We start from the raw sequence: 23,851 nt of genomic DNA on the forward strand, positions 1-23,851 counted from the left end.
AGGTTGCCTTTCACCCTGATAATAGTTTCTTTTGCTGTGAAGAAGCTCTTTAGTTGAATTAGATCCCATTTGTCAATTTTGGCTTTGGTTGCCATTGCTTTTGATATTTTAGTCATGAAGTCTTTGCGCATACCTAGGTCCTGAATGGTATTGCCTAGGTTTTCTTCTAGGGTTTTTATGGTTTTATGTTTTATGTTTAAGTCTTTAATCCATTTTCAGTTAATTTTTATATAATGTGTAAGACAGGGGTCCAGTTTCAGTTTTCTGCATATGGGTAACCAGTTTTCTCAACACCATTTATTAAATAGGGTATCCTTTCCCTATTGCTTATTTTCCTCAAGTTTATGGAAAATCAAATGTTTGTAGATGTGTGGCATTATTTCTGAGGCCTCTGTTCTGTTCCATTGGTCTATATATCTGTTTTGGTACCATTACCATGCTGTTTTTGTTACTGTAGCCTTGTAGTATAATTAGAAGTCAAGTAGCATCATGCCTCCAGCTTTTTTTTCTTAAAATTTTCCTGGCTATATGTGCACGTTTTTGATTCCATATAAATTTCAAAGTAGTTTTTTCTAATTCTGTGAAGAAAGTTAATGGTACTTTGATGGGAATAGCATTGAATCTATAAATTACCTTGGGCAGTATGGCCATTTTCATGATATTGATTCTTCCTGTTCATGAGCATGGAATGTTTTTCCGTTTGTTTGTGTCCTCTCTTACTTCCTTGAGCAGCGGTTTGTAGTTCTCCTTGAAGAGGTTCGTCACATCTTTTGTAAGTTGTATTCCTAGGTATTGATTTCTCTTTGTAGCAATTGTGAATAGGAGTTCATTCATGATTTGGCTCTCTCCTTGTCTGTTGTTGGTGTATAGGAATGTTTGTGATTTTCGCAAATTGATTTTGTATCCTGAGACTTTGTCAAACTTGCTTATCAGCTCAAGGAGATTTGGAGCTGAGATCATGGGGTTTTCTAAATATACAATCATGTCATCTGGAAACAGAGACAATTTGACTTCCTCTTTTCCTATTTGAGTACCCTTCTTTATTACTTTCTTTTGCCTCATTGCCCTGGTCAGAGAGGGCATTCTTGTCTTGTGCCAGTTTTCAAAGGGAAAGTTTCCAGCTTTTGCCCATTCAGTATGATATTGAGTATAAGTTTGTTGTAAATAGCTCTTATTATTTTGAGAATGGCTTCATCAATACCTAGTTTATTGAGAGTTTTTAGCATAAAAGGGTGCTGAATTTTATCGAAGGCCTTTTCTGCATCTATTGAGATAATCATGTGGTTTCTGTCATTGGTTCTGTTTATGTGATGAATTTTGCTTATTGATTTGGGTATGGTAAACCAGCCTTGTATCACAGGTATGAAGCTGACTTGATGGTGGTGGATTTGATGTACTGCTAGATTTGGTTTGCCAGCATTTTATTGAGAATTTTTGCATCAATGTTCATCAGGGATATCGGCCTGAAATTGTTGGGAGGAGGTCTTGACATGTGTGTGATGGAGTATATGTTGTTTCCTGAGAGGCGATGCCAAGAAATAGTGAGCCATCCTCAGACAGGGAACTGCTAGAATAAGCAAGTAGTATGTACCAGTCATGCATTAGTTAAACCAGCTCCCAAAGCACAGGATATTTGACCTTGTCACTCATAAACAGTGCTTTCTAGCCTATTTCTATTTTAGTAGTGAACAGGCACTATCTGCCTGTTTAGTCTATCTTTATTCTATGAAAAAACACTGAGCACCTGCTTATTAAAAATAATCACTTGTTCACAAAGAATAAATACATGAGTCAGAGTCTGCTCTGGGGTGTCAGCTGGTAAATGCTGTCAGACCCCTGGCATCCCACTCGGATCCCATTTTTGCACTCTATCTTTGTTTCTGTTTCTTCATTCCTTCAGCACCACCTGGGTTGGGATCTCTATGACTGAACTGGTCTGGGCATGAAATTTTCTTTTATAGTTGTGTCTCTGCCAGGTTTTGGTATCAGGATAATGCTGGCCTCATAAAATGAATTAGTAAGGAGCCCCTCTTTTTCTATTGTTTGGAATAGTTTCAGAAGGAATAGTACCAGCTCTTCTTTGTACTTCTGTTAGAATTTGGGTGTGAATCTGTTTGGTCCTGAGCTTCTTTTGGTTGGTAGGGTATTAATTACTGCCTCAATTTCAGAACTTGTTATTGGTCAATTCAGGGATTTGACTTCCTCCTGGTTTAGTCTTGGGAGGATGTATGTGTCCAGGAATTTATCCATTTCTTCTAGATTTTCTAGTTCATTTGTATAGAGGTGCTTATATTATTCTCTGAGGGTAGTTTGTATTTCTGTGCAATCAATGATGATATCCCCTTTATTATTTTTATTGTGTCTATTTGATTCTTCTCTCTCTCTTTTTTTATTAGTCTGACTAGCAGTCTATTTTATCAATCTCTTTTAAAAACCAGCTCCTGAATTCATTGATTTTTTGAAGTGTTTTTCATGTCTCTATCTCCTTCAGTTCTGCTCTGATCTTAGTTCTTTTTTGCCTTCTGCTAGCTTTTGAATTTGTTTACTCTTGCTTCTCTGGTTCTTTTAACTCTGATGTTTAAGTGTTGATTTTAGATCTTTCCTGCTTTTTCCTGTGGGCATTTAGTGCTATAAATTTCCCTCTGAACACTGGTTTAGCTGTGTCCCCAGCAATTCTGCTACATTGTGTCTTTGTTCTCATTGGTTTCAAATAACTTATTTATTTATGCCTTAATTTCATCATTTACTCAGTAGTCACTCAGGAGGAGGTTGTTCAGTTTCCATGTAGTCATGTGGTTTTGAGTGAGTTTCTTAATCCTGATTTCTAATTTGATTTTACTGTGGTCAGAGACTGATATGATTTCCATTATTTTGCATTTGCTGAGGAGTGTTTCAATGATGTGGTCAATTTTAGAATAAGTGTGATGTGCTAAGAACAATGTACATTCTGTTGATTTGTGGTGGAGAGTTCTGTAGATGTCCATTGCATCTACTTGGTCCAGAGCTGAGTTCATGTCCTGAATATCCTTGTTAATTTCCTGTTTCATTGATCAGTCTAATATTGACAGTGGGATGTTAAAGTCTCCCACTATTATTGTGTGGGAGTCTAAATCTGTTTGTAGGTCCATAAGAACTTGATTTATAAATCTCGGTGCTCCTGTATTGGGGGCATATAAATTTAGGAAAGTAAGCTCTTCTTGTTGGCTACATTTGATTTTGCAAGTGAGATGGGTTTCCTGAATACAGCACTATGATGGGTCTTGACTCTTTATTCAATTTGCCAGTCTGTGTCTTTTAATTGAGGCATTTAGCCCATTTACATTTAAAGTTTATATTGTTATGTGTGAGTCTGATCCTTTCATTATGATGCTAGCTGTTTATTTTGCCAGTTAGTTGATACCGTTTTTTCAGAGTCAATCCCCTTTACAATTGGGTATGCTTTTGCAGTGGCTGGTACCAGTTTTTCCTTTCAATATTTGGTGCTTCCTTCAGAAACTCTTGTATGGTGACAAAATTTCTCAGTATTTGCTTGTCTGTAATGATTTTATTTCTCATTCACTTATGAAGTTTTGTTTGGCTGAATATGAAATTCTGGATTGAAAATTCTTTTCTTTAAGAATGTTGAATATTGGCCCTCACTCTCTTCTGGCTTGCAGGGTTTCTGCAGAGAGATCTGCTGTTAGTCTGATGAGCTTCTCTTTGTGGGTAACCTGACCTTTCTCTCTGGGTGCCTGTAACATTTTTTCCTTCATTTCAAGCTTGGTGAATCTGACGATTATGTGTCTTGGGGTTGCTCTTTTGAGGAGTATTTTTGTGGTGTTCTCTGTATTTCCTGAATTTGAATGCTGGCCTGTTTTGCTAGGTTTTGGAAGTTCTAGATAGCATCCTAAAGAGTGTTTTCCAACTTGGTTCGATTCTCCTCGTCACTTTCAGGTATACCAATCAAACGTAGGTTTGGTCTTTTTACATAGTCCCATATTTCTGGAGGCTTCGTTCATTTATTTTCATTCTTTTTTTTCTAATCTTGTCTTCATAAGTTGATCTTCAATCTCTGATATTCTTTCTTCTGCTTGATTGATTTGGCTATTGATACTTGTTTATGCTTCACGAAGTTCTCTTGCTGTGTTTTTCAGCTTCATCAGGTCATTCATGTTCTTCTCTAAACTGGTTGTTCTAGTTAGCAATCCTCTAACCTCTTATCAATGTTCTTAGCTTCCTTGCATTGGGTTAGAATATGCTCCTTTAGCTCAGAAGAGTTTGTTATTACCCATCTTCTGACACCTACTTCAGTCAATTCGTCAAACTCATTGTTCTCCATCTAGTTTTGTTTTCTTGCTGGTGAGGTGTTGTGATCCTTTGGAGGAGAAAAGGGCTTCTTGTTTTTGGAATTTTCAGCCTTTTTACAGTGGTTTTTCCTCATCTTCATGGATTTATCTATCTTTGGTCTTTGATGTTTGTGACCTTTGGTGGGGTTTCTGTGTGGACATCTTTTTTGTTGATGTTGATGTCCTTTCCTTTCTGTTTGTTAGTTTTCATTCTAACTGTCAGGCTCCTATGCTACAGGTCTGCTGGTATTTGCTGGAGGTCCCCTCCAGACCCTCTTTGTCTGGGTATCCCCAGTGGAGGCTGCAGAACAGAAAAGAGTGCTTCCTGTGCCTTTCTCTGGAAGCTTCACCTTAGAGGGGCACCTGCCATATGCCAGCTCTAGCCCTCCTGTATGAGGTGTCTGTCTACCCCTGCTGGGAAGTCTCTCCCAGTCAGGAGGCATGGGGTTAGGGAACCACTTGAGGAGGCAGTCTGTTTCTTAGCAGAGTTCAAGCAATGTGCTGTGAAATCCACTGCTCTCTTCAGAGCTGGCAAGCAGGAATATTCAAGTTGGCAGAAGCTGTGCCCACAACCGCCTCTTCCCCCAGGTGCTTTGTCCCAGGGAAATGGAAATTTTATCTTTAAACCCCTGACTGGGGCTGTTGCTTTACTTTCACGGATGCTCTGCACAGAGAGAAGGAATCTAGACAGGCAGTCTGGCTACAGTGGCTTTGCCAAGCTCCGGGGGGCTCTGTGCAGTTCAGACTTCCAGGCACATTTGTTTGTACTGTGAGGGGAAAACCACATACTCAAGTCTCAGTAACAGCGGACACCCCTACCCCCACCAAGCATGAGTGTCCCAGGTTAACTTCAGACTGCTGTGCTGGCAATGAGAATTTCAAGCCAGTGGATCTTAGCTTGCTGGGCTCCCTGTGAGTGACATTGCTGAGCTAGACCACTTGGCTCCCTGGCTTCAGCCCCTTTTCCAGGGGAGTTAACGGTTCTGTCTCATTGGCATTCCAGATGCCACTGGGGTGTGAAAAAAAAATACTTCTGCATCTAGCTTGATATCTGCCCAAACGGCTGCCCAATTTTGTGCTTGAAACCTAGGGCCCTGGTGGTGTAGGCACCTGAGAGAATTTCCTGGTCTGTGGGTTGTGAAGACTATGGGAAATGCATGGTATCTGGGCCAGAAAGCACCGTTCCTCATGGCACAGTCCTTCACAGTTTCCATTGGCTAGGGGAAGGAGTTCCCCAACCCCTTGTGCTTCCCTTGTGAGGTGATGCCCCACCCTGCTTCAGCTAGCCCTTTGTGCACTGCACCCACTGTCTAATCAGTCTCAAAGAGATAAGCCAAGTACCTCAGTTGGAAATACAGAAATCACCTACCTTCTGTGTTGATCTCACTGGGAGCTGCAGACTGGCACTATTCCTATTCATCTATCTTCTTTTTTTTTTTTCTTTCAATAGTCAGGTCCCTCTTCTTTAGGGCTGCTGCAGTTTGCTGGGGATTTATTTCAGGCCCTATTCATCTGATTAGCTCCTGTGCCTGGAGATGTCAGTCAAGGAGGCTGGAGAGCAGCAAATATGGGTGCCTGCTCCTTCTTCTGGGAGCTATGACCTCGAGGGGCACCAACCTGATGCCAGTAGGATTACTGCTGTATAGGGTGTCTGACAACCCCTGTTGGAGGGTCTCACCCAATTGTGTGGCAGGGGGAGCAGGACCCATTTAACAAAGCACTTTGTCCCTTGGTGGAGAGGGTGTGTTTTGCTGGAGGAAACCCATTGTCTGGGCTTCCCAGATTCCTCAGAACTACCAGGAGCAGAGACTAAGTCTGCTGGTCTGCAGAGGCTGTGGCCACCCCTCCCCCTAGGGGCTTAGGCCCAGAGAGATCCAAATTCTGTCCCTGAGCCTCTGGGGCTGGAGTTACTGGAGATCCTACAGGGAAGCCCTACCCACTGAAGAAGGATGGGTCAGGGTTAGGTCTGAAGAGGCACCCTGGATGCAGACTGCAACAGCTGGTGTGTTGGGCTGTGGGAACGAATCTTGGGACTAAGCTATCCACACTCCCTGGCTCCAGCAAGTGAAAAGTGCAGCCTGGAGCTATCAAATCAGTGCCTCCTTTTCCCCACCCAGGGGGAGCTTAGTGTGTTAGGCAGTTGTGAGTACAAGTACTGGCTGCTAACACTTCCCCAAGGAGCTCAAAGGGCTATGAAAGCAGGCAGCCACAGCCGGTGCTGGTTTCCCCTTCCACTGGGAGTTCAGTAGCCTTAATCAGATTCAAGCTTAGAGGCTGTAAGTATCTATCTACACATATCCAGGTTGGTATGCTAGGTTCTGGTGGCGTGAGTTTAGAAGTGGGATCTTCCTATCTATGGGTTGGACAGTTCCATGGAAAAAAGCACAGTTTCCCCAGTTGCATAGCATGCTCACTCACTGCCTCCCGTGGCTGGCAGGAGGGGGTTCCCTTTCCTCATGTGGTGATAAAGTGGTTCACCACACCACACTGCTCTTTCCTCTCTCCATGGGTCATGCCAGCTTTCTAGTCAATGTTGATGATAGAACCTGTATACTTTGGCTGCCTGTGAAGGCTTCATATGCTTATTATGGTTTTTTTATGGGAGCCTCTGAGTGCCTTTGCTTCTAGTAGGCCATCTTGGCCCCAAACGTCTATATGAATTTGTTATGTTGAGGTGTATTTTTTCTATCTTGAGTTTTTTGAGGGTTTTAAAAATCATGGATGGATGTTGCATGATAAATCTTTCAATGTGTTGTTGAATTTGGGTTGCTAATATTTTGTTGAGGCTTTTCACATCAATATTTTTCAGTGATATTGGCCTGTAGTTTTTGATGTGTCTGTCTGGTTTTGGCATCAGAATAATACTGGCCTCATAGAATGAGTTGAGAGGTATTTCCTTCTCTTCCATTTTTTTGGGATAGTATGAGAAGTATTTGTACAATATTAGTTCTTTGTTAAATGTTTGGTAGAGCCCAGCAGTGAAGCCATAAGGTCTTAGGCTTTTCTTTACTGGAAGACATTTTATTATGGCTTTGATCTTGTTACTTGTTATTGATCTGTTCAGATTATAGATTTCTTCCCTGTTCAATCTTGGTGCATTGTATATATCCCCCAAATTTTTCCATGTCTTCAACATTTTCCAATTTATTGGCATATTTTTGCTCATACTAGCCACTAATGATGATTTGAATTTCTGCAGTATCAACTGTAATGTCTCTTCTTTAATTTCTAATTTGTTTGTGTGGATCTTCTGAATTTTCTTCTTATTTAGTCTGGCTAAAGATTTTTCAATTTTGTGTAGCTTTTAAAAAACACAACTCTTTATTCTGTTGATTTTTTTGTATTTTTAATCTCACTATCATTTATTTCTGCTCTGATCTTTATTATTCCTTTTTGTCTCTTGTTATTAATCTCTAGTTTTATTCTTTTGTGGTCAGAGAAGATGCTTGATACCATTTCCATTTTTTGAATGTTTAAAGACTTGTGTGACCTAACATTATGGTCTATCCTTGACAATGATTCATATGCTGAGGAATAGAATTTATATTCTGCAGCTCCTGGATAAAATGTTCTGAAAGCATCTATTAGATCCATTTGGTCTATGATGCAGATTCATGTGAAGTTTTTTGTTGATTTTCTGTCTGAAAGATCTGTCTAATGCTGGAAGTGCATTGTAAGTCTCCTGCTCTTATTTTATTAGGGTTTAGCTCTCTCTTTAGCTCTAATAATATTCCTGTCATATATCTAGGTGCTCCTGTATTCAGCATATATACATATTTAAAATTGTTATATATCACTGGTGGATTGACCCCCTTATCATTATAAAATGAACTTCTTTGTCTCTTCTTATAGTTTCTGTCTTGAAATCTATTTTATCTGATGTAAGTATAGTGAATTCTGCTCTTGTTTTGTTTCCATTTTCATGAAATATCTTTTTTCATCCCTTTATTTTTGGTCTATGTGTGTTTTTATAGGTGGAGTGTGTTTCTTGTAGGCAACAGGTCAATGGGTCTTGTTTTTTCTCATCCATTCATCTAGTCTATTTGTTTCAATGGGAGAGCTTAGTCCATTTACATTTAATGTTATTACTCGTAAATAAGAAACTACTCCTTCCATTTTGTTATTTATTTTCCTGTTGTTTGGTGGTCTTCTTTCTTTCTTTCATTCCTGTCTTCTGCTAGTGAAGATGATTTCCTCTGGTGATATAATTTAGTCTCTCAGTTTTTATTTTTTTGTCTATATCATATGTTTTTTGGTTTGAGGTTACCATGAGGTTTGCAAATACTATCTTATAACCCATTATTTTAACCTGATAACAACATAACATTATTTAGTCAAACAACCAATCAAAAAGAAAACTAATAAAAACTCACCTTGACTTAATTCCCAAACTTTTTTTTGTTTCTATCTATTTCTTATTGTACTGATTATGCCTTGAGAAGTTATTGTAGTTATTATTTTTAATTGGTTCATTGTTTAGTCTTTCTACTTAGGATAAGAGTAATCTATGCACCACAGTTACACTGTTATAATATTCTCTGTTTTTCTGTGTACTTACTATTACCGGGAAAATTTGTACATTCTGGTGATTATTTGTTGCTCATTAATGTTCTTTCTTTCTGATTGAAATACTCCCTTTAGCATTTCCTGTAAGATGGATCTGGTATTAATGAAATTCCTCAGCTTTTATTTGTCTGGGAAAGTCTTTATTTCTTTTTTATGCTTTAAGAATATTTTTACCAGATACACTAATATAGGATAAAAGTTTTTTTTTTCCTTTAGCACTTTAAATATATCATGCCTCTCTCTCCTGGCCTGTAAAGTTTCTGCTTAAAAGCCTGCTGCCAGATGTATTGGAGTGCCATTGTGTTATTTGTTTCTTTTCTCTTCCTGCCTTTAGAATCCTTTCTTTACCCTTGACCTCTTAGAGTTTCATTATTAAATTCCTTGAGGTAGTCTTCTTTGGATTAAATCTGCTTGGTGTTCTATAAACTTCTAGTACTTGGATATTGATATCTTTCTGTAGGATTAAGAGGTTCTCTGTTATCATCCCTTTAAATAAATTTTCTATCCCTTTCTCTTTTCTATCTCCTCTTGAAGGCCAGCAACTCTTAGACTTGTCCCTTTGAGACTATTTTCTAGATCCTGTAGGTCTGCTTTATTTTTTTTATGCCTTTTTTCTTTTGTGTCTTTTGACTGTGTATATTCAAATAGTCTGTGTTCAAGCTCACTAATTCTTACTTCTGTTTGATCCATTCTGCTCTTAAAGGACTCACATGCATTCTTCAGTATGTCAGTTGCATTTTTCAGCTCGAGTATTTCTGCTTGATTATTTTTAATTATTTCACTCTCTTTGTTAAATTTTTTCTGATAAAATTATGAATTCCTTCTCTGCATTATCTTGAATTTCTATGATATTTTGAACTCTCTGTCTGAAAGGTCTCATATCTCTGTTTCTCCAGGACTGGTCCTTGGTGGCTTATTTAGTTCATTTGGTGAAGTCGTGTTTTCCTGGATGGTGTTGATGCGAGTAGATGTTCTTCCATGTCTGGGCATTGAAGAGTTAGGTATTCATTGTAGTGTTTCCTGTCTGGGCTTATTTGTAACCATTCTTCTTGGGGAGGTTTTCCAGATATTTGAAAAGAGATCAGTGTGGTGATCTAAGCTGTTTTATTTATTTATTTATTTATTGAGATGAAGTTTCGCTCTTGTTACCCAAGCTGAAGTGCAGTGGAATGATCTTGCCTAACTGCAATCGCTGCCTCCCAGGTTCACGCAATTCTCCTGCCTCAGGCTCCCAAGTAGTTGGAATTATAGGCACCTGCCACCACACCCAGCTAATTTTTGTATTTTAGTAGAGATGGGATTTCACCATGTTCATGAGGCTGGTCTCAAACTCCTGACCTCAGGTGATCCACCTGCCTCAGCCTCCCAAAGTACTGGGATTATAAGCATGAGCCACTGCGCCTGGTTGGTCTAAGCCATTTCTTCTTTAGGAGGCATCCAAAGTTCATTAACACTGTGGTTCATGCAGACTTGTAGAGGTACCACCTTGATGGTCTTGAACATGATCCAGGATAATTTTCTGGATTACCAGGCAGAGACTCTTGTTTTCTTCCATCACTTTCTCCCAACTTTAGTGTCTTTCTCTGTTCTTAACTATTAAGCTGGAAGTGACACAATCATCACTATGACCACCACCACTATGCCTGCACTGGTTAGACCTGAAGCCAGCACAGCACTGGGTCTCACCCAAGGCCTTATGTAACCACTCCCTGGCTACTGCCTATATTTGCTTAAGGCCTTGGGGCTCTACAATAGGCAGGTGGCAAAGCTAGCCTGGCTTTTGTTCTTCTTTTTAGGGTAGTGAGGTCAGTCAGGCCATAGTTGCATTCAGAAATGTCATCCAGTACTCAGGGACTAGAGTAAAATATCTTAGAAGTCTACCTGATATTCTATTGTATTGCAGCTGAGTTGGCACTCAAACCACATGACACAGTTTTTCTCACTCTTCCCTTCCCTTTCCAAAGGCAGAGAGCCTCACCCCATAGCCACTATGACCCTGACCATGACGAGTGCTGCTAGACTACCACTGGTGTTTTCTTAAGACCCAGAGTCTTTGAAGTCACCTTTCAGTGAATGCTGCCTGGCCTGGGATTTATCTTTCAGGGTCAGTGGGCTCCCCTCTGGCTTAGGGCAGTTCCAGAAATGTCATCCAAGAGTCAAGTCCTGGAACTGGGGACCCCAAGAGCCCACATGGTGCTCTGGTGGTGTTGGTACCTAATGCCCAGATGCAGTTGCCTTTACTTTTCCATCTGCTTTTCTCAAGCAGAAGAATTGTCCCATAGCCACCACAGCCGGTAATATGACTAGTCTCACCTGAAGCTAGCAGTCTCAGAGTCTCACCAAAGCTTTTGATGTAGTACCTTTGTATCACTGCTGGTTATTTAGTGCCCAAGGGCTCTTCCATTAGCAGATGATAAATTCTGGAAGGACTGGATTTTTTCCTTGAATGCAGCAGGTTTTCTTCTGGACCAGGGTGTGTCTAAAAAGTGTCATCTGGAAGCTAGGGGCTGGAATGGAGGCCTTATGACTCTCACTGGTGCTCTATCCTGCTGTGACTAAGGTGGTATCCAAGATGCAAGACAAAGTCATTCCCACTCTTTTCTCTACTCTCATCAAACAGAGGGAAGTGTCTTTATTGGAGCCATGAGCTGCACTACTCATAGTTGGAAGAAGGGTGATGTTAACAGTCCCTTAGCCACTCTGGGTGGTGTCTCAGTAGGTTATGTGCCACCCAAGACTATTGACTTTAAGTCCAGTTCAGCACCAGGACTTTTCTAAGACTTGCAGTCCTTGTTGCCTAGACTGCTTTTCAAGTTTATGTAGAGCCCCAGAACATTTTAGCCCATGGTGACAACTCTTGCTGAATCTCAAGTTCTGACCCCTGGGTTGGGTCATTTCCCTCTGGCTAGGGCTGGATTATACTCCCTCCGTGGGTGGGTGTCATTGAGTTCAGCCAGGTTTTGCTTTTAGCTGTATCAGGGCATCACCGATTTTAATGCAACATCTCACAATTCCTGCTCTCTCCCTCCCCTAAGTGCACAGTTTCCTTCTCTGTCATGCACTCATTGCAGTAGTATGGAGGAAGAGTCCTGTGGGGATTCAAGACTGTCTTTTTTACTTTCTTCAGTACCTTTTTCAGTGATATGAAGTTAAAAGCAGGTACTATCAGGGCTCACCTGATTTTGGTTCTTATGAAAGTGCTTTTTTCGTGCAGACAGTTGTCACATTAGTGCTTTTGCAGTGGGGATGATTGGTGAAGCCATGTATTTGGCCACTTTGCTGTGCCTCTCTCTCTTTTGGCCTTTTAAAATTGAGACATAAAAGTTGTATATGTTTATGGGGCACAATGTAACATTTTAATATATGTATAAATTGTGGAATAATTAAATGGAGCTAATTAAAATATGTATCACCTCCATAATTATCATGCTTGGTGTTGAGAATATTTAAAATCTACTCTCTTAGCAATTTGCAAGTATACAATACATTACTGTTAACTATAGTCACCATGTTTTACAATAGATCTCCAGAATTTATTTCTCTTGTATATTAGTTGGTCCTCATGCTGCAAATAAAGATATACCTGAGACTGGGTAACTTATAAAGAAAAAGAGGCTTAACAGACTCATAGTTCCTTATGGCTAGGGCGGTCTCACAATCATGGCAGATGGACACAGACCAATGGAACAGAAGAGAGAGTCCAGAAATAAATGTGCACATTTACAGTTAACTGATTTTTGACAAAGGTGCTAAGACACACAATGGAGAAAAGAACAATTTCTTTAAAAAAAAGATGTTGTAAAAACTGGATATCCACATACATAAGGATGAAATTGGACTCATGCCATGCTTCATATACAAAAATCAACTGAAAATGAATTAAAGACTTCAATGTAAGACCTGAAACTGTAGAACTACTAGTAGACTCATACTTCTGGGTGTAATATTTGATCCTTCTAACATGCTATACTATCCTGCTCTAAATTATTCTATAACTCTCCATTGCCTTCAAAATAAGACGACTTACAATGTCCTTGAAGATTTGGCTCTGTTTACCTCTACGGCCTCAGCTGCCATCACTACCTTCTTCATGTCCTCTAACCCAAACATTCTTAAACTACTTGCAGGCTGCAAGAGTCTTGCTCCTTTTCTTTCTCTTTTTTTTTTTTTTTTTTTTTTTGAGACGGAGTTTCGCTCTTGTTACCCAGGCTGGAATGCAATGGCGCGATCTCGGCTCACCGCAACCTCCGCCTCCTGGGTTCAGGCAATTCTCCTGCCTCAGCCTCCCGAGTAGCTGGGATTACAGGCACGCGCCACCATGCCCAGCTAATTTTTTGTATTTTTAGTAGAGACGGGGTTTCACCATGTTGACCGGTATGGTCTCGATCTCTTGACCTCGTGATCCACCCGCCTCGGCCTCTCAAAGTGCTGGGACTACAGGCGTGAGCCACCGCGCCTGGCCTGAGTCTTGCTCCTTTTCATACTCTGTTGCTTTTGCATACTCTTTCCTCAGCCTAGAATGTCTTAATAATCACATTGCTACTTCCTATTTGTACTTCAATATTCAATGGAGACCTGATATTCTCTCACCCTCTCTGCCCAGGTCCGATTACCCAGAGGGTGTAGGCTGGTCTACCTAACCTCCAAATGGGCTTAATTTTGGATAAATCTTATGGTATGACTAATTTCTTATGCCTCTATCTTCCCAGTAAATTTTATGGGTACTTTTTTCCTAAGAAACTAAGAGGGATCAGAGTATGCTACTCCAGAACATGCCACTTTGGCATAAGAATTATTTTGAACTGAAAGCAATGGAGAAACACCGGACAGGAAAATATTTCTACTTCCACTTTCTGTTTTTGTGCTTAAAGGCAGGACAAAAATTTCCCTTTGTGACGGTATTCCTCTCTCCCCTCTCACATACCAGGAAGGGGAGAATACCACTTAATCACTGAAGATAACTCTTACTAGATTCTTCTTACTGAAGATGACACTGACTTGAGTTTGCATAACAAAACTTACTAAGTAGCCTTTAAGTTCCAGTAGTTTCTTTCATATATATACCTTCCCACAAATTACCACCCTAGAAGCCCCAAACTCCTTTTCCTTTGTCTTATCACATGTCAACAACTCATTGCTTTTCTTAAAATGGAATGTATTTTCTCAGGCCTAACCACCTCTTTGGGGATTTCTTCTTTTCTGTAAAGCACCTCCCACTGTCACACAGAAAAAATATGCACATCAAATAAAATTTACAAGCCTTTTTTTCCATTAATCTGTGTTTCATCAATTTAACTTGCAGGAACCCAGGTACTAAACCTAAGAAGGAAGAGGAAAAAGTTTTTTCTTTCCCTACAAAACTTTATGAGTAAACTAGTAGCAGATATATGTAACATCTGTGGAAAGTAAAAGCTTCTCTTTTATTATGGTTTATATGGTGTTGACATGGCCCAAACTTCTCCAACGACTGATGTTCAAAGTATGGGTAAGGGTGATTTTGATATACATAATTCCCATTTTTTAGAGAATTGGGCATACAGAATCAAGATGGAGGAAGTCATTTTTGTTTTCACTATTATCTACTAATTATGTAATTATTTGCAAATTCCTGTAAGTTATTATATTTCTTATCATCCTCTGAACAAGTGGAAAAAAATCATACTCAAAGAAAAAACACAACTCATTGGCTACAATTCAGTAACACATTGGGTTAACATACCCTAAACCTTTGTCACTAGCCTTGTTAAAAATTAGGATTTATATTTGGCAGACTTATGAATATGGGCCTGAGACCATATTCCATGTCTACATTAATTGAATTATCTCATAATCATGCCAATACTTAAAAAGACTTCTCTCTCTCTTCTTGCAACCCTGAGAAATACAATTGTAAGGAACTGGAAGTATTAATCAGAGGAAATCGTTCATCCATATCAATCAAGAGATGTCATCTATAAAAAAGTGTTCTGAAGAAAAAGATGGAATGCCACCACAGTGGGAATAGACATACATACAAGTTTTTTTGATCACCCGTACTACTATTAAGGTGAATGACGAAGTCAACTAGATTTATGCTTTTAATGTGAAGACAGTATCTCAAAAATAACAGAGACCCACACAAAGGACTTTGAAACTTAAATTTTGTTGAATACCTGACAATGGTAATGAACTTACCCGAAAAAGAGTTATTCTAATGAGCTTACTCAAATAGAAAGCTTTGATGTCATATTCAGATTTTGTAATTTTTAAATTTATTCTTTTGAAGTTCTGATCATTGCTTTTCTTTGTAGTTTGCTATGGACTTGATGGCTATTTAATGATTGCAAATAGCATAGAGAAACGTAGATGGGCAATGGCAATAATTTTAAAAACTGTAATGTTAATATAGACTGTTAATAAAAGGGAAAACTATGGATGCAAAATGATCAAGTTTTCAAATTATAAGGGTAAGATGATCAAGTTTTGTCTAATCAAGAGGAAGAAGGCCAATCTCTTTCCGCTCTCCTTTTTTTAGTGTGTCTCCTTGACATAATAAACCTAATAACATGCCCAGCCTTTGAATTTACAATGTAAGTTCACGGACCTTCTGACTCTTGAAACTGTAAATACATATCTCCAAAATGAACTCTCTAACAAGCAAAGTATGCAGAAGACAGTCAACAGGGTGTATATCTATTTGTCTCTTATGGAGAAAATTTTAATTATTTATATTTTTCTTTTTTCCCTTTACCACCTACATAAATTTGTGTGAAGCTGTGTGTGGATTTTATAGGCATTTTCACTCTACCTTTATGTATGTATAAACCTATAACACATACTCACTAATAAATTGTGTTGGAGGCCTTTTGTTGGCAGGATTGTTTTATTCCCCCAATGAGCTCTACTAATCTATTGCAAAATGCTGTTGTGTGACAGACAGTTCACAATCACCCACCACAGAGTTTTCTCTGTAACATAGAAGTCAGTTACTTTGGGAAAAGTTATAATTACTATGTGAATAAATATTACTTCGGAGCAATATTTTTGTAGAAATGCAACCGTGTGCATATTTTTAGTTTTCAAGAAAAACAGTAGTTTTGTCCTAAAGGAATATATATTTTTGTCCTAAAGGAATATATATTTTGTCCCAAACCGCTTTGCACTTGTCAAGTTTATTGAGGACCCAAGAGAGCTGCTTTGTGTGTTATAAGTATTGATATTTTACTATCTTGAAAATTTAAACAGAAATAGTTTGCATCTACTTATTGGTTTATTTGCAGCTAGTAATGATGAATCATAAATGCAATGCATATTAATAACATTTTAGTAATATTATGAAATTAGCCCTGACCTTGTGGATTCACTGAGATCAATCGTAAAATAAATTATCAGTTTGTTTTAGAATATGAAAGACTTGAATGAAATACAAAACTTCAGAGTGAATTTCATGTATTTCAGTTTATGATACATGAGTTTGAAAAGTTATGCAATGTGTCAAAATATTAGCAAAGTTTGTTCAATTTTGATGGCCTTGTTTTCTTGGTTACTGGTAAGTGCCTTCACCTATAATATAAAGAATTGTTGTTCAGTGTTATCTGACTAGACAGCAAAGATACTGTGTTATTACCAGGATAACCTTCTATGGGATATATTGGTTTTCTTATATCCCTTCTTATTTAAGCAAACAAAAGAAACAGCTAATGTTTTTAATAGTCATGTTACCTTCTATATTATTTTTAACTGTTTTACTGTCATTTTGAAATGAATACCAAAGTACAGTTTCTCAGGCATTCATGATCCAATTCCTGCCTTAAGTGTTCAAATCTGAAAATTTTTAATTTTCATCTTTTCAACATTGAATCCTAAATGTCAAATAAAGTAAAATAAAACTTTCATGGTATTTTTGCACATAAAACTCTTATTCTTTTACATCATAGAAAGAAAGGTGCTAGAAATAATTATGTTTATTTTACATGTTACTACTGATGAGTTGTCTGAAAAAGAGCTGTCAGATTAGAAGCTTTGCTTAGTCTTCCTAAACTATTTATATTAACAACTTTGCCCACAGCCTGTGTGTGGCTAAAGTTGTTAATATAAATAATTTAGAACTGTATGCGGTATGAGAAGTTTCTAGAACTTTGTTAATGCCCTCACTGTCCATCATATTTTTCTTGTACCAGAGTCCTGGTGATGTTTTTTCTTCACATTATATAGCAATTGCATATTGTTGTCTGTTTATTAACACATGAACCTATTCCAGACTAACTGAATCTCTTTACTTATGATTTATTAACTCCTGGTATATTCTAACTATATGTTTGGTATATTCATAATATGTCTCAGGATTATTATAGTTGGTATCTCAAAATGCTTTTCTCTGTAAAAATTGCTCATTCATTTCTTATTTTTTAAATTATGGTAAAATATACATAATATACAACTTGACATTAATCATTTTTAAGTATACAGTTCAATGACATAAAGCACATTCACTTTGTTTTGCTCCCATCACCATCATCTGTTCACAGAAAACTATCTTGCAAAATTAAAACTCATACCCATTAATTGGCTTCTCTCTTGTCCCTGGCAGTCACCTTTCTACTTTTTGTTTCTACGAATTTGACTTATCTAAATACACCATCTAAGTGAAATCATCCAGCATTTGTCCTAACCTGACTGGCATACTGCACTCAGCATAACATCCTCAAGGATCATCCATGTTGTAGTGTGTGTCAGAATTTCGTCCTTCTTTAAGACTAAATATTATTTGATTGTTATTTATATACCACATTTTGTTTATCAGTTCATTCTTCGATGAACTCTTGGTTTGCTTCTACTTCTTGGCTATTGTAAAAATGGTACTATGAACGTGGATATACAAATAGCTCTTTGAATCCCTGCTATTAGTTCTTTTTGGTATATGTATCCAGAAATGAAACTGCTGAGTCATCTAGTAATTATATTTTTTAATTCTCTGAGCAACCCCCATACTGATTTCCACAGCAACTATATCATTTTACATTGTACAATGCACAAGCGTTCCAATTTCTCTGCATTCTCAGTAACATTTGCTATTTTTTCTGCTTTTTAAAAATAATAGCAACCTTAATGGGTGTGAAGTGGTATCTCACTATAGTTTGATTTGCATTTCCCTAATGATTAGTAATGTTGGATGTATTTTAATGTGCTTGTTGGCAATTTTTAGATCTTTGGAGAAAGGTCCGTTCAAGTCCTTTGACCATTTTAAAATTATGTTGTTTTGGTTTGTCGTTGAGTTCTGGGACTTCTGTACATATTTTGGATATGAATCCTTTATTAGATATATGGTTTGCAAATATTTTCTCCCACTTTGTAAGTTGCTTTTTCAATCTGTTGAGTCCTTTGATACATGGAAGTTTTAAGTTTTGGAGTAGTTCAATTTATCTCTTGTTCGTTTGGATATTTGTGCTTTTAATGTCACATCCAAGAAATCATTGCAAAATCTTCATCAATTTTTTCACTATATTTTCTTCTAAGAGTTATACAGTTTTAGATCCTACATTTAGGTCTTTGATCCATCTTGAGTTAATTTTTGTATATGATGTAAAGTAAGGATCCAACTTCATTCTTTTGCATGTAAATATCCAATTTTTTCAACATCATTTGTTAAAGACTCTTTTCCATGTTGAATGGTCTTGGCACCATTTCACCATATATGTGATGAGTTATTTCTGGGCTCTCTATTTTATCCCAATGGTCTATATGTCCTTATTTTTGCTAGTACCAAACTGTTTGGCTACTGTAACTTTGTAGTGAGTTTTGAAATCAGACAGTGTGCTCTCCAATGTTGTTTTGCTTTTTCAAGTTTGTTTTGGTGATTTGGGCTTCCTTAAGATTCCATATGAATTTTAGGATGGGTTTTTCTATTTCTTGAAGGAACATCATTGGGATTTTGATAGGAATTGCATTGAATCTGTAGATCTCTGTGCATAGTGTTGATATCTTTACAATAATAATTCTTCCAATCCTTGAACACAGGATGTTTTTTCATGTACTACTGCCTTTAATTTCTTTCATCAACATCTTGTAGTTTCTACTGTACAAGTTACCTCCTTCCTTGGTTCAGTTATTCCTATTTTGTTATTTTTTATGTTCTCATAGATGGAATAGTTAATTTCCTTTTCAGATTGTTTATTGTTAGTGTGTAGAAACATAATTATTCTTGTGCACTGTTTTTACAGCTGGTAATTTTGAATTCATTTTGTGTGTGTGTGTGTGTGTGTGTGTGACACTGTCTGCAAATAAAGATAATTTTACTTATTCCTTTCTGATTTTGGTGCCTTTTATTTCTTTTTCCTGCCTAGTTTTTCTGGCTGGGACTACCAGTAGTATGCTGAACAGAAATGATAAAACAATCATCCTTGTCTTGTTCTTGATCTTTTTTATTTGGGGGGGGGGCGCATTTCCAAAGGGTGACGAGTTTTTTAAATAAAAATCTTGTGAAAAATAAAATTCAAAATCTGCAAAGCACAAAACAGCAAAAGAACATGAAATGCTGCTCCAAGCAGGACCCTGGATAGGGACATTCATTGCTGATGGGTTGAGACAAATCAACTGTATGAGAAGTCTGGGAGACATTGGAACCGATGGTGGCTTCGCATGTTCCTGTCAACCCACTGAGTCAGACTGTATCTTTGCAGATGTTTCTGTCGGCGGGCATAGTTTTGCGTAGTGAGGTCTGAAGGATGCTGCCATTTTGAGTGTGGCATATGATGAACTTGATCTATCAAGGCACATAGCTCCCCGGAGATACCTTGGTTAGAGTCCTCTGGGTCTTCTATATGAGCAATGACACTCCTGAGATAAATCTCCTTCTGCTGTTCTAGATTTAACTGTGAAAATGTCGGAACATTAGTCCTGGTCTTGGTTTGTAGAACAGGAATGACTTTGCCTAGTCTTCTCTCATGGCCTTTCATCTTCCCAGAATCCTTGTCAAGAACATTTTTGTTTGATGAGCTGGAAACAACCGGAGACCTCATTTTACAACTTGGTTTATGTGAACCACCATTTCTGCAGGATGACTCCATATTAGGAGTCTCTGAATGGTCTGAGATCCTAGAGAATACAGACATAAGGTTCTTACTGTCAGCCATATTTTTATCAGAGACAGCTTGTTGAAAGTTACTGTTTGAAGACAGCTGGGGCCCATCTCAGGCAGAATTATTGGGGCTGATCCCTTCAGATTCAGTACAAAGTTTGCTTTCATTTGGGGTAAGACCATCTTCTCTCATCTCTTCTCCAAGGGAAGAGAGTTTTTCAATATCTTTGGATGAATCAGTCTCATCCTTATCAAGCAAAGCATCACAAACTGTTGGATTAAATGGTGCAACAGTCACTTTTATAAGATTCTTTTCTAATACAGACCGTCTGTTTAATGGTTTAGTAGGAGCTGGTCCATGACCACCTGATGTACTTAGCTGAGGTGGTTTGAAGAGGTCAGGAGTCTCAGCTACTGGTCCCAAGCTGAACGATGAATTCTTCTCTTGGAGAGTATCAAGTAGAATTTGACTCGCTCTTTTTCCCTTCTCAACATGCCCAACATCATCTTCCCCAGAAGACTGCTCATCTGATGGGTCATCTTCCTTCAAGAGTGCATCAATCTCTTCCTCTCTGTAATTTAAATTACCGTCATCTTCTTCTCCTTCAGAAAGCTCCAGCAAGGAGTCATCTAATCCATCCTCATCCAAGGAACCCCAAGAAAATGGGGCATTGTCTTTAGGCAAGAGAGAGGTACCAGAAGACTGTTCAGAGGGCGCCAGTGAGCACATCATTTTGTGTGGAGCTGCTGGAGCAATCTCTGCCTTTGCCACGAGACCAAATGGAAAAAGGTTTCAGCTCCTGCTAGCTGTTCCTTTCAGGAGACTTGTCAAAATGATTGACTCCCACCTTCCTCCGGAAGCCGGGCCAAAGCCTGGGCAAACGACTGCACCTCACTCCGCCACCTGAGCCATTTTATGTTGATCTTAGAGGCTAACTTTTCACTATAAAATGCTTTTCTATGTCAATTGAGATAATCATATGGGGTTTTTTCTTCATTTTGTTAATGTAGTGTATTATATTGACTGATTTTCTTATGTTTGATCATCTTTTTATCCCAGGAATAAATCCCATTTGGCTCTGGTATATAATCCTATTAATGTGTTGTTTGATTGTGCTGCTAGCGTTTTGCTGAAGATTTTTGTATCAATATTCATTAAAGATATTGGCCTGTAGTTTTCCTTTGTGGTTTCAGTACGAGGATACTGCTGACCTCACAGAATGAGTTTGACAGGGCCCTCTTGTTATTGCAGGTTTTGGGAAGAATTTGAGGTGGACTGATACTAATTCTTCAATTGCTGAGTAGAATTCACTGGTAAAGCCTGGGCATTTTTTGGGGGGAAGTTTTGATTACTGATTCAATCTTCTCGTTATAGGCATGTTCAGGTAAAAAACACAAATTTTTAGGATTTGGTCTATTTCATCTAGATTATCCAATTTGTGCCGTATAATTGTTCATAGTACTCTAGTTGCTTTATTATGTACAATTAGTAGTAATGTCTCTTATTTCTGATTTTATTTGAGTTTTTTCCCCTTAGCCAATGTGGCTAAAAGTTTGTCAATTTTGTTGATCTTTTTGAAGAACTAACTCTATTTTATTGATTTTTCTCTGTTCTTTTATTGACTCTTTTATCTGTGCTCTACTCTATTATTTTCTTCCTTCTGCTAGCTTTGCATTTAGTTCATTCTTTCTTAGTTGCTTCAGATATAAATCTAGGTGGTTGATTTGAGATATTTCTTCTTTTTAAACATAAGCTTTTACTCTATACATTTACTTCTTAGCACTGCTTTTGCTACATCCCATAAATTTTGGTGTGCTATATTTTCATTTTCATTTATTCCAAGGTATTTTCTAATTTCCCTTGTGACTAATTGTTTAAAAGTATGTTGTTTAATTTCTATATATTTGTGGATTTTTCAGTTTTCTTTCTGTTACTGATTTCTAGTTTCAATCCAGTGTGATCAGAAAAAAGTCTGTATGGTTTTGAGTTCTTTTAAGTTTATGAAGACTTATTTTGTGTCCTAATGTATAGTCTATCTTAGAGAATGTTCCATATGCAATTGAGAAAACTGTGTATTCTTCTATTGTTGGGTGAGTGTCCTGTATCATTCACCCAATTTTATAAGTTCAATATAATGTTTGCTATCTTTTGTAAAAATAAGTTAATTCATTTTGTTTGCAGATTTTTTGGATGACTTTATTATTTTGTTTTGCATTTCACAAAAAAACCAAATTGCCATGCCAGTTACATTATTATTCTTGTTGTAAACTCTCATCAGATCTTTCACTTTAGAAAATCATCAGTAATAAATTAACCGCAGGCATTTTAAGTTTTTTACCTACAATTTTTAATTACTCTGTTACTTTCCTGAAAATGCTTGAAATTGATTACAAGCCTGAGTTCTTTATCTTCATCAAAAAAAGCTTTCTCAGAGCCCCATGGGAAAAGGACTATGCCAAGCACTCTTGAACACAGGTTTCTGATGGTATCATTTGTGCAACTTTGAGACTATACCAGTGGTTAAGTCAGGATTTCTAGAATTCTAGTAGAGAATCGGATAGGTTCATGAGTCTGCTAACCCAATATTGATCAAGACAAGAATTAATTGCATAGGAGTAAATGAACTGATAAGGGGTGACTGTGGGTTTTGTTTGGAATATTGTTGATGTTTAATGTTTTATATTGTGAATATATAAGAAACTCTTTTCTCTCTTCATGTACCTCATAACAATTTAGTAAATTATACTTTCATAAACTGAAATAAAACACTTGTAAATGATATTTTTTTCTCTTGCTGACCCGTCCAGAATTCAGAAGCTCAGTATTCTTATCTTCATGTCAATATAACCATTTGCATAATAAAGTTCAATAAGAGGCTATCTTCCTGGTCAACAGGACATAATTGGAAACAGCAGTAATGCAACCAAGGCTTCAAATGGAATGTCATATTTGAGAGTGATGCTTATTTATTCAGATATGGCCAGACACTTTTAAGGATCTGATTTGACCTGCTGAAATCAATACTTATAAAGCACTCTTGTGAAAACTGGTCTGATACCTGGCTGGGAAAGGACTCTCAGCTTTTCTTCTGTGAAAGGGAGGTCACTTACAGTCAGGCCTAGGAAACCTAGTATATTTTGGGGACCTTGAGAAGAGAAGAATTTGCCCAAATTTATAGGTGCTATAGGCAAAATCTGGTAGTTAGTGGTTTAGCATTTTAGCCTTAAGAAACTTTAGAAATTCTCATCTGCGGTTCTTTATAAAAACTTCCAGAAAAGCCAACTTAAGAAAGTCTACACAATAATTTGCCACTTCCTCCTGCAGCTATGTAAATAATTAGACTAAATGTATTGAGACCTATATTATTTTGTTATTTTTGGCAAGAATAATTTTTATTTGAGACTATTTTGGCCAAAGACAGAGGGATGACTATGGAGGGAACTTTTGTACTTCAATGGACAATTATTTATCATCTATATATAGTAGGCCTTGGGGTTGTCAGAGTCCAGTGCTGTTCATCGACTTTGAACTATTTAGCAACTTTTGGTAAATTGTAGGTAACAGAGAGACACATACATTATATCCTCCAGGTTCAGATACATATGACTAATTAAGCCAACCCCCACCCCACATTGGGGACATTACTTTTGCCTCCATTTGCAATTCATCTCAACATTCTCCTAATCCACATAAATATGTGCTGTTTTGACCTGTCTTTTGAACCAATTATAACATGTCAAGTTTCCTTATTGAGCAAGTGAAATACAATTTTTACACTTGGTCATTTTCATATTTTATGAGAGTCATGATCTTATCTTTTCTGAAAATTATCTTTTAACAGATTGAAGAAGTTTTAAAAAATTACCACCAAAAATGAATCACTAATATACTGTTTTAAACTGT

At 37.6% G+C, this 23,851-nt stretch overlaps 1 protein-coding gene across 1 annotated transcript; it reads right to left on the bottom strand.

The window, feature by feature from the left end:
- Positions 1 to 19,458: 19,458 nt before the first annotated feature.
- On the bottom strand, positions 19,459 to 20,788 carry LOC105733595 (S100P-binding protein-like). The gene is given in 1 exon segment (XM_064364581.1): positions 19,459 to 20,788. A coding segment is annotated over 1 exon segment (1,221 nt). The 5' UTR covers positions 20,681 to 20,788; the 3' UTR covers position 19,459.
- Between the last annotated feature and the right edge of the window lie 3,063 nt (positions 20,789 to 23,851).

This window comes from Aotus nancymaae, unplaced genomic scaffold (genome assembly GCF_030222135.1).
Source record: "Aotus nancymaae isolate 86718 unplaced genomic scaffold, 86718_ANA_hifiasm-v0.15.2.pri h1tg000058l, whole genome shotgun sequence".
In the NCBI taxonomy this organism is placed as follows: domain Eukaryota; kingdom Metazoa; phylum Chordata; class Mammalia; order Primates; family Aotidae; genus Aotus; species Aotus nancymaae.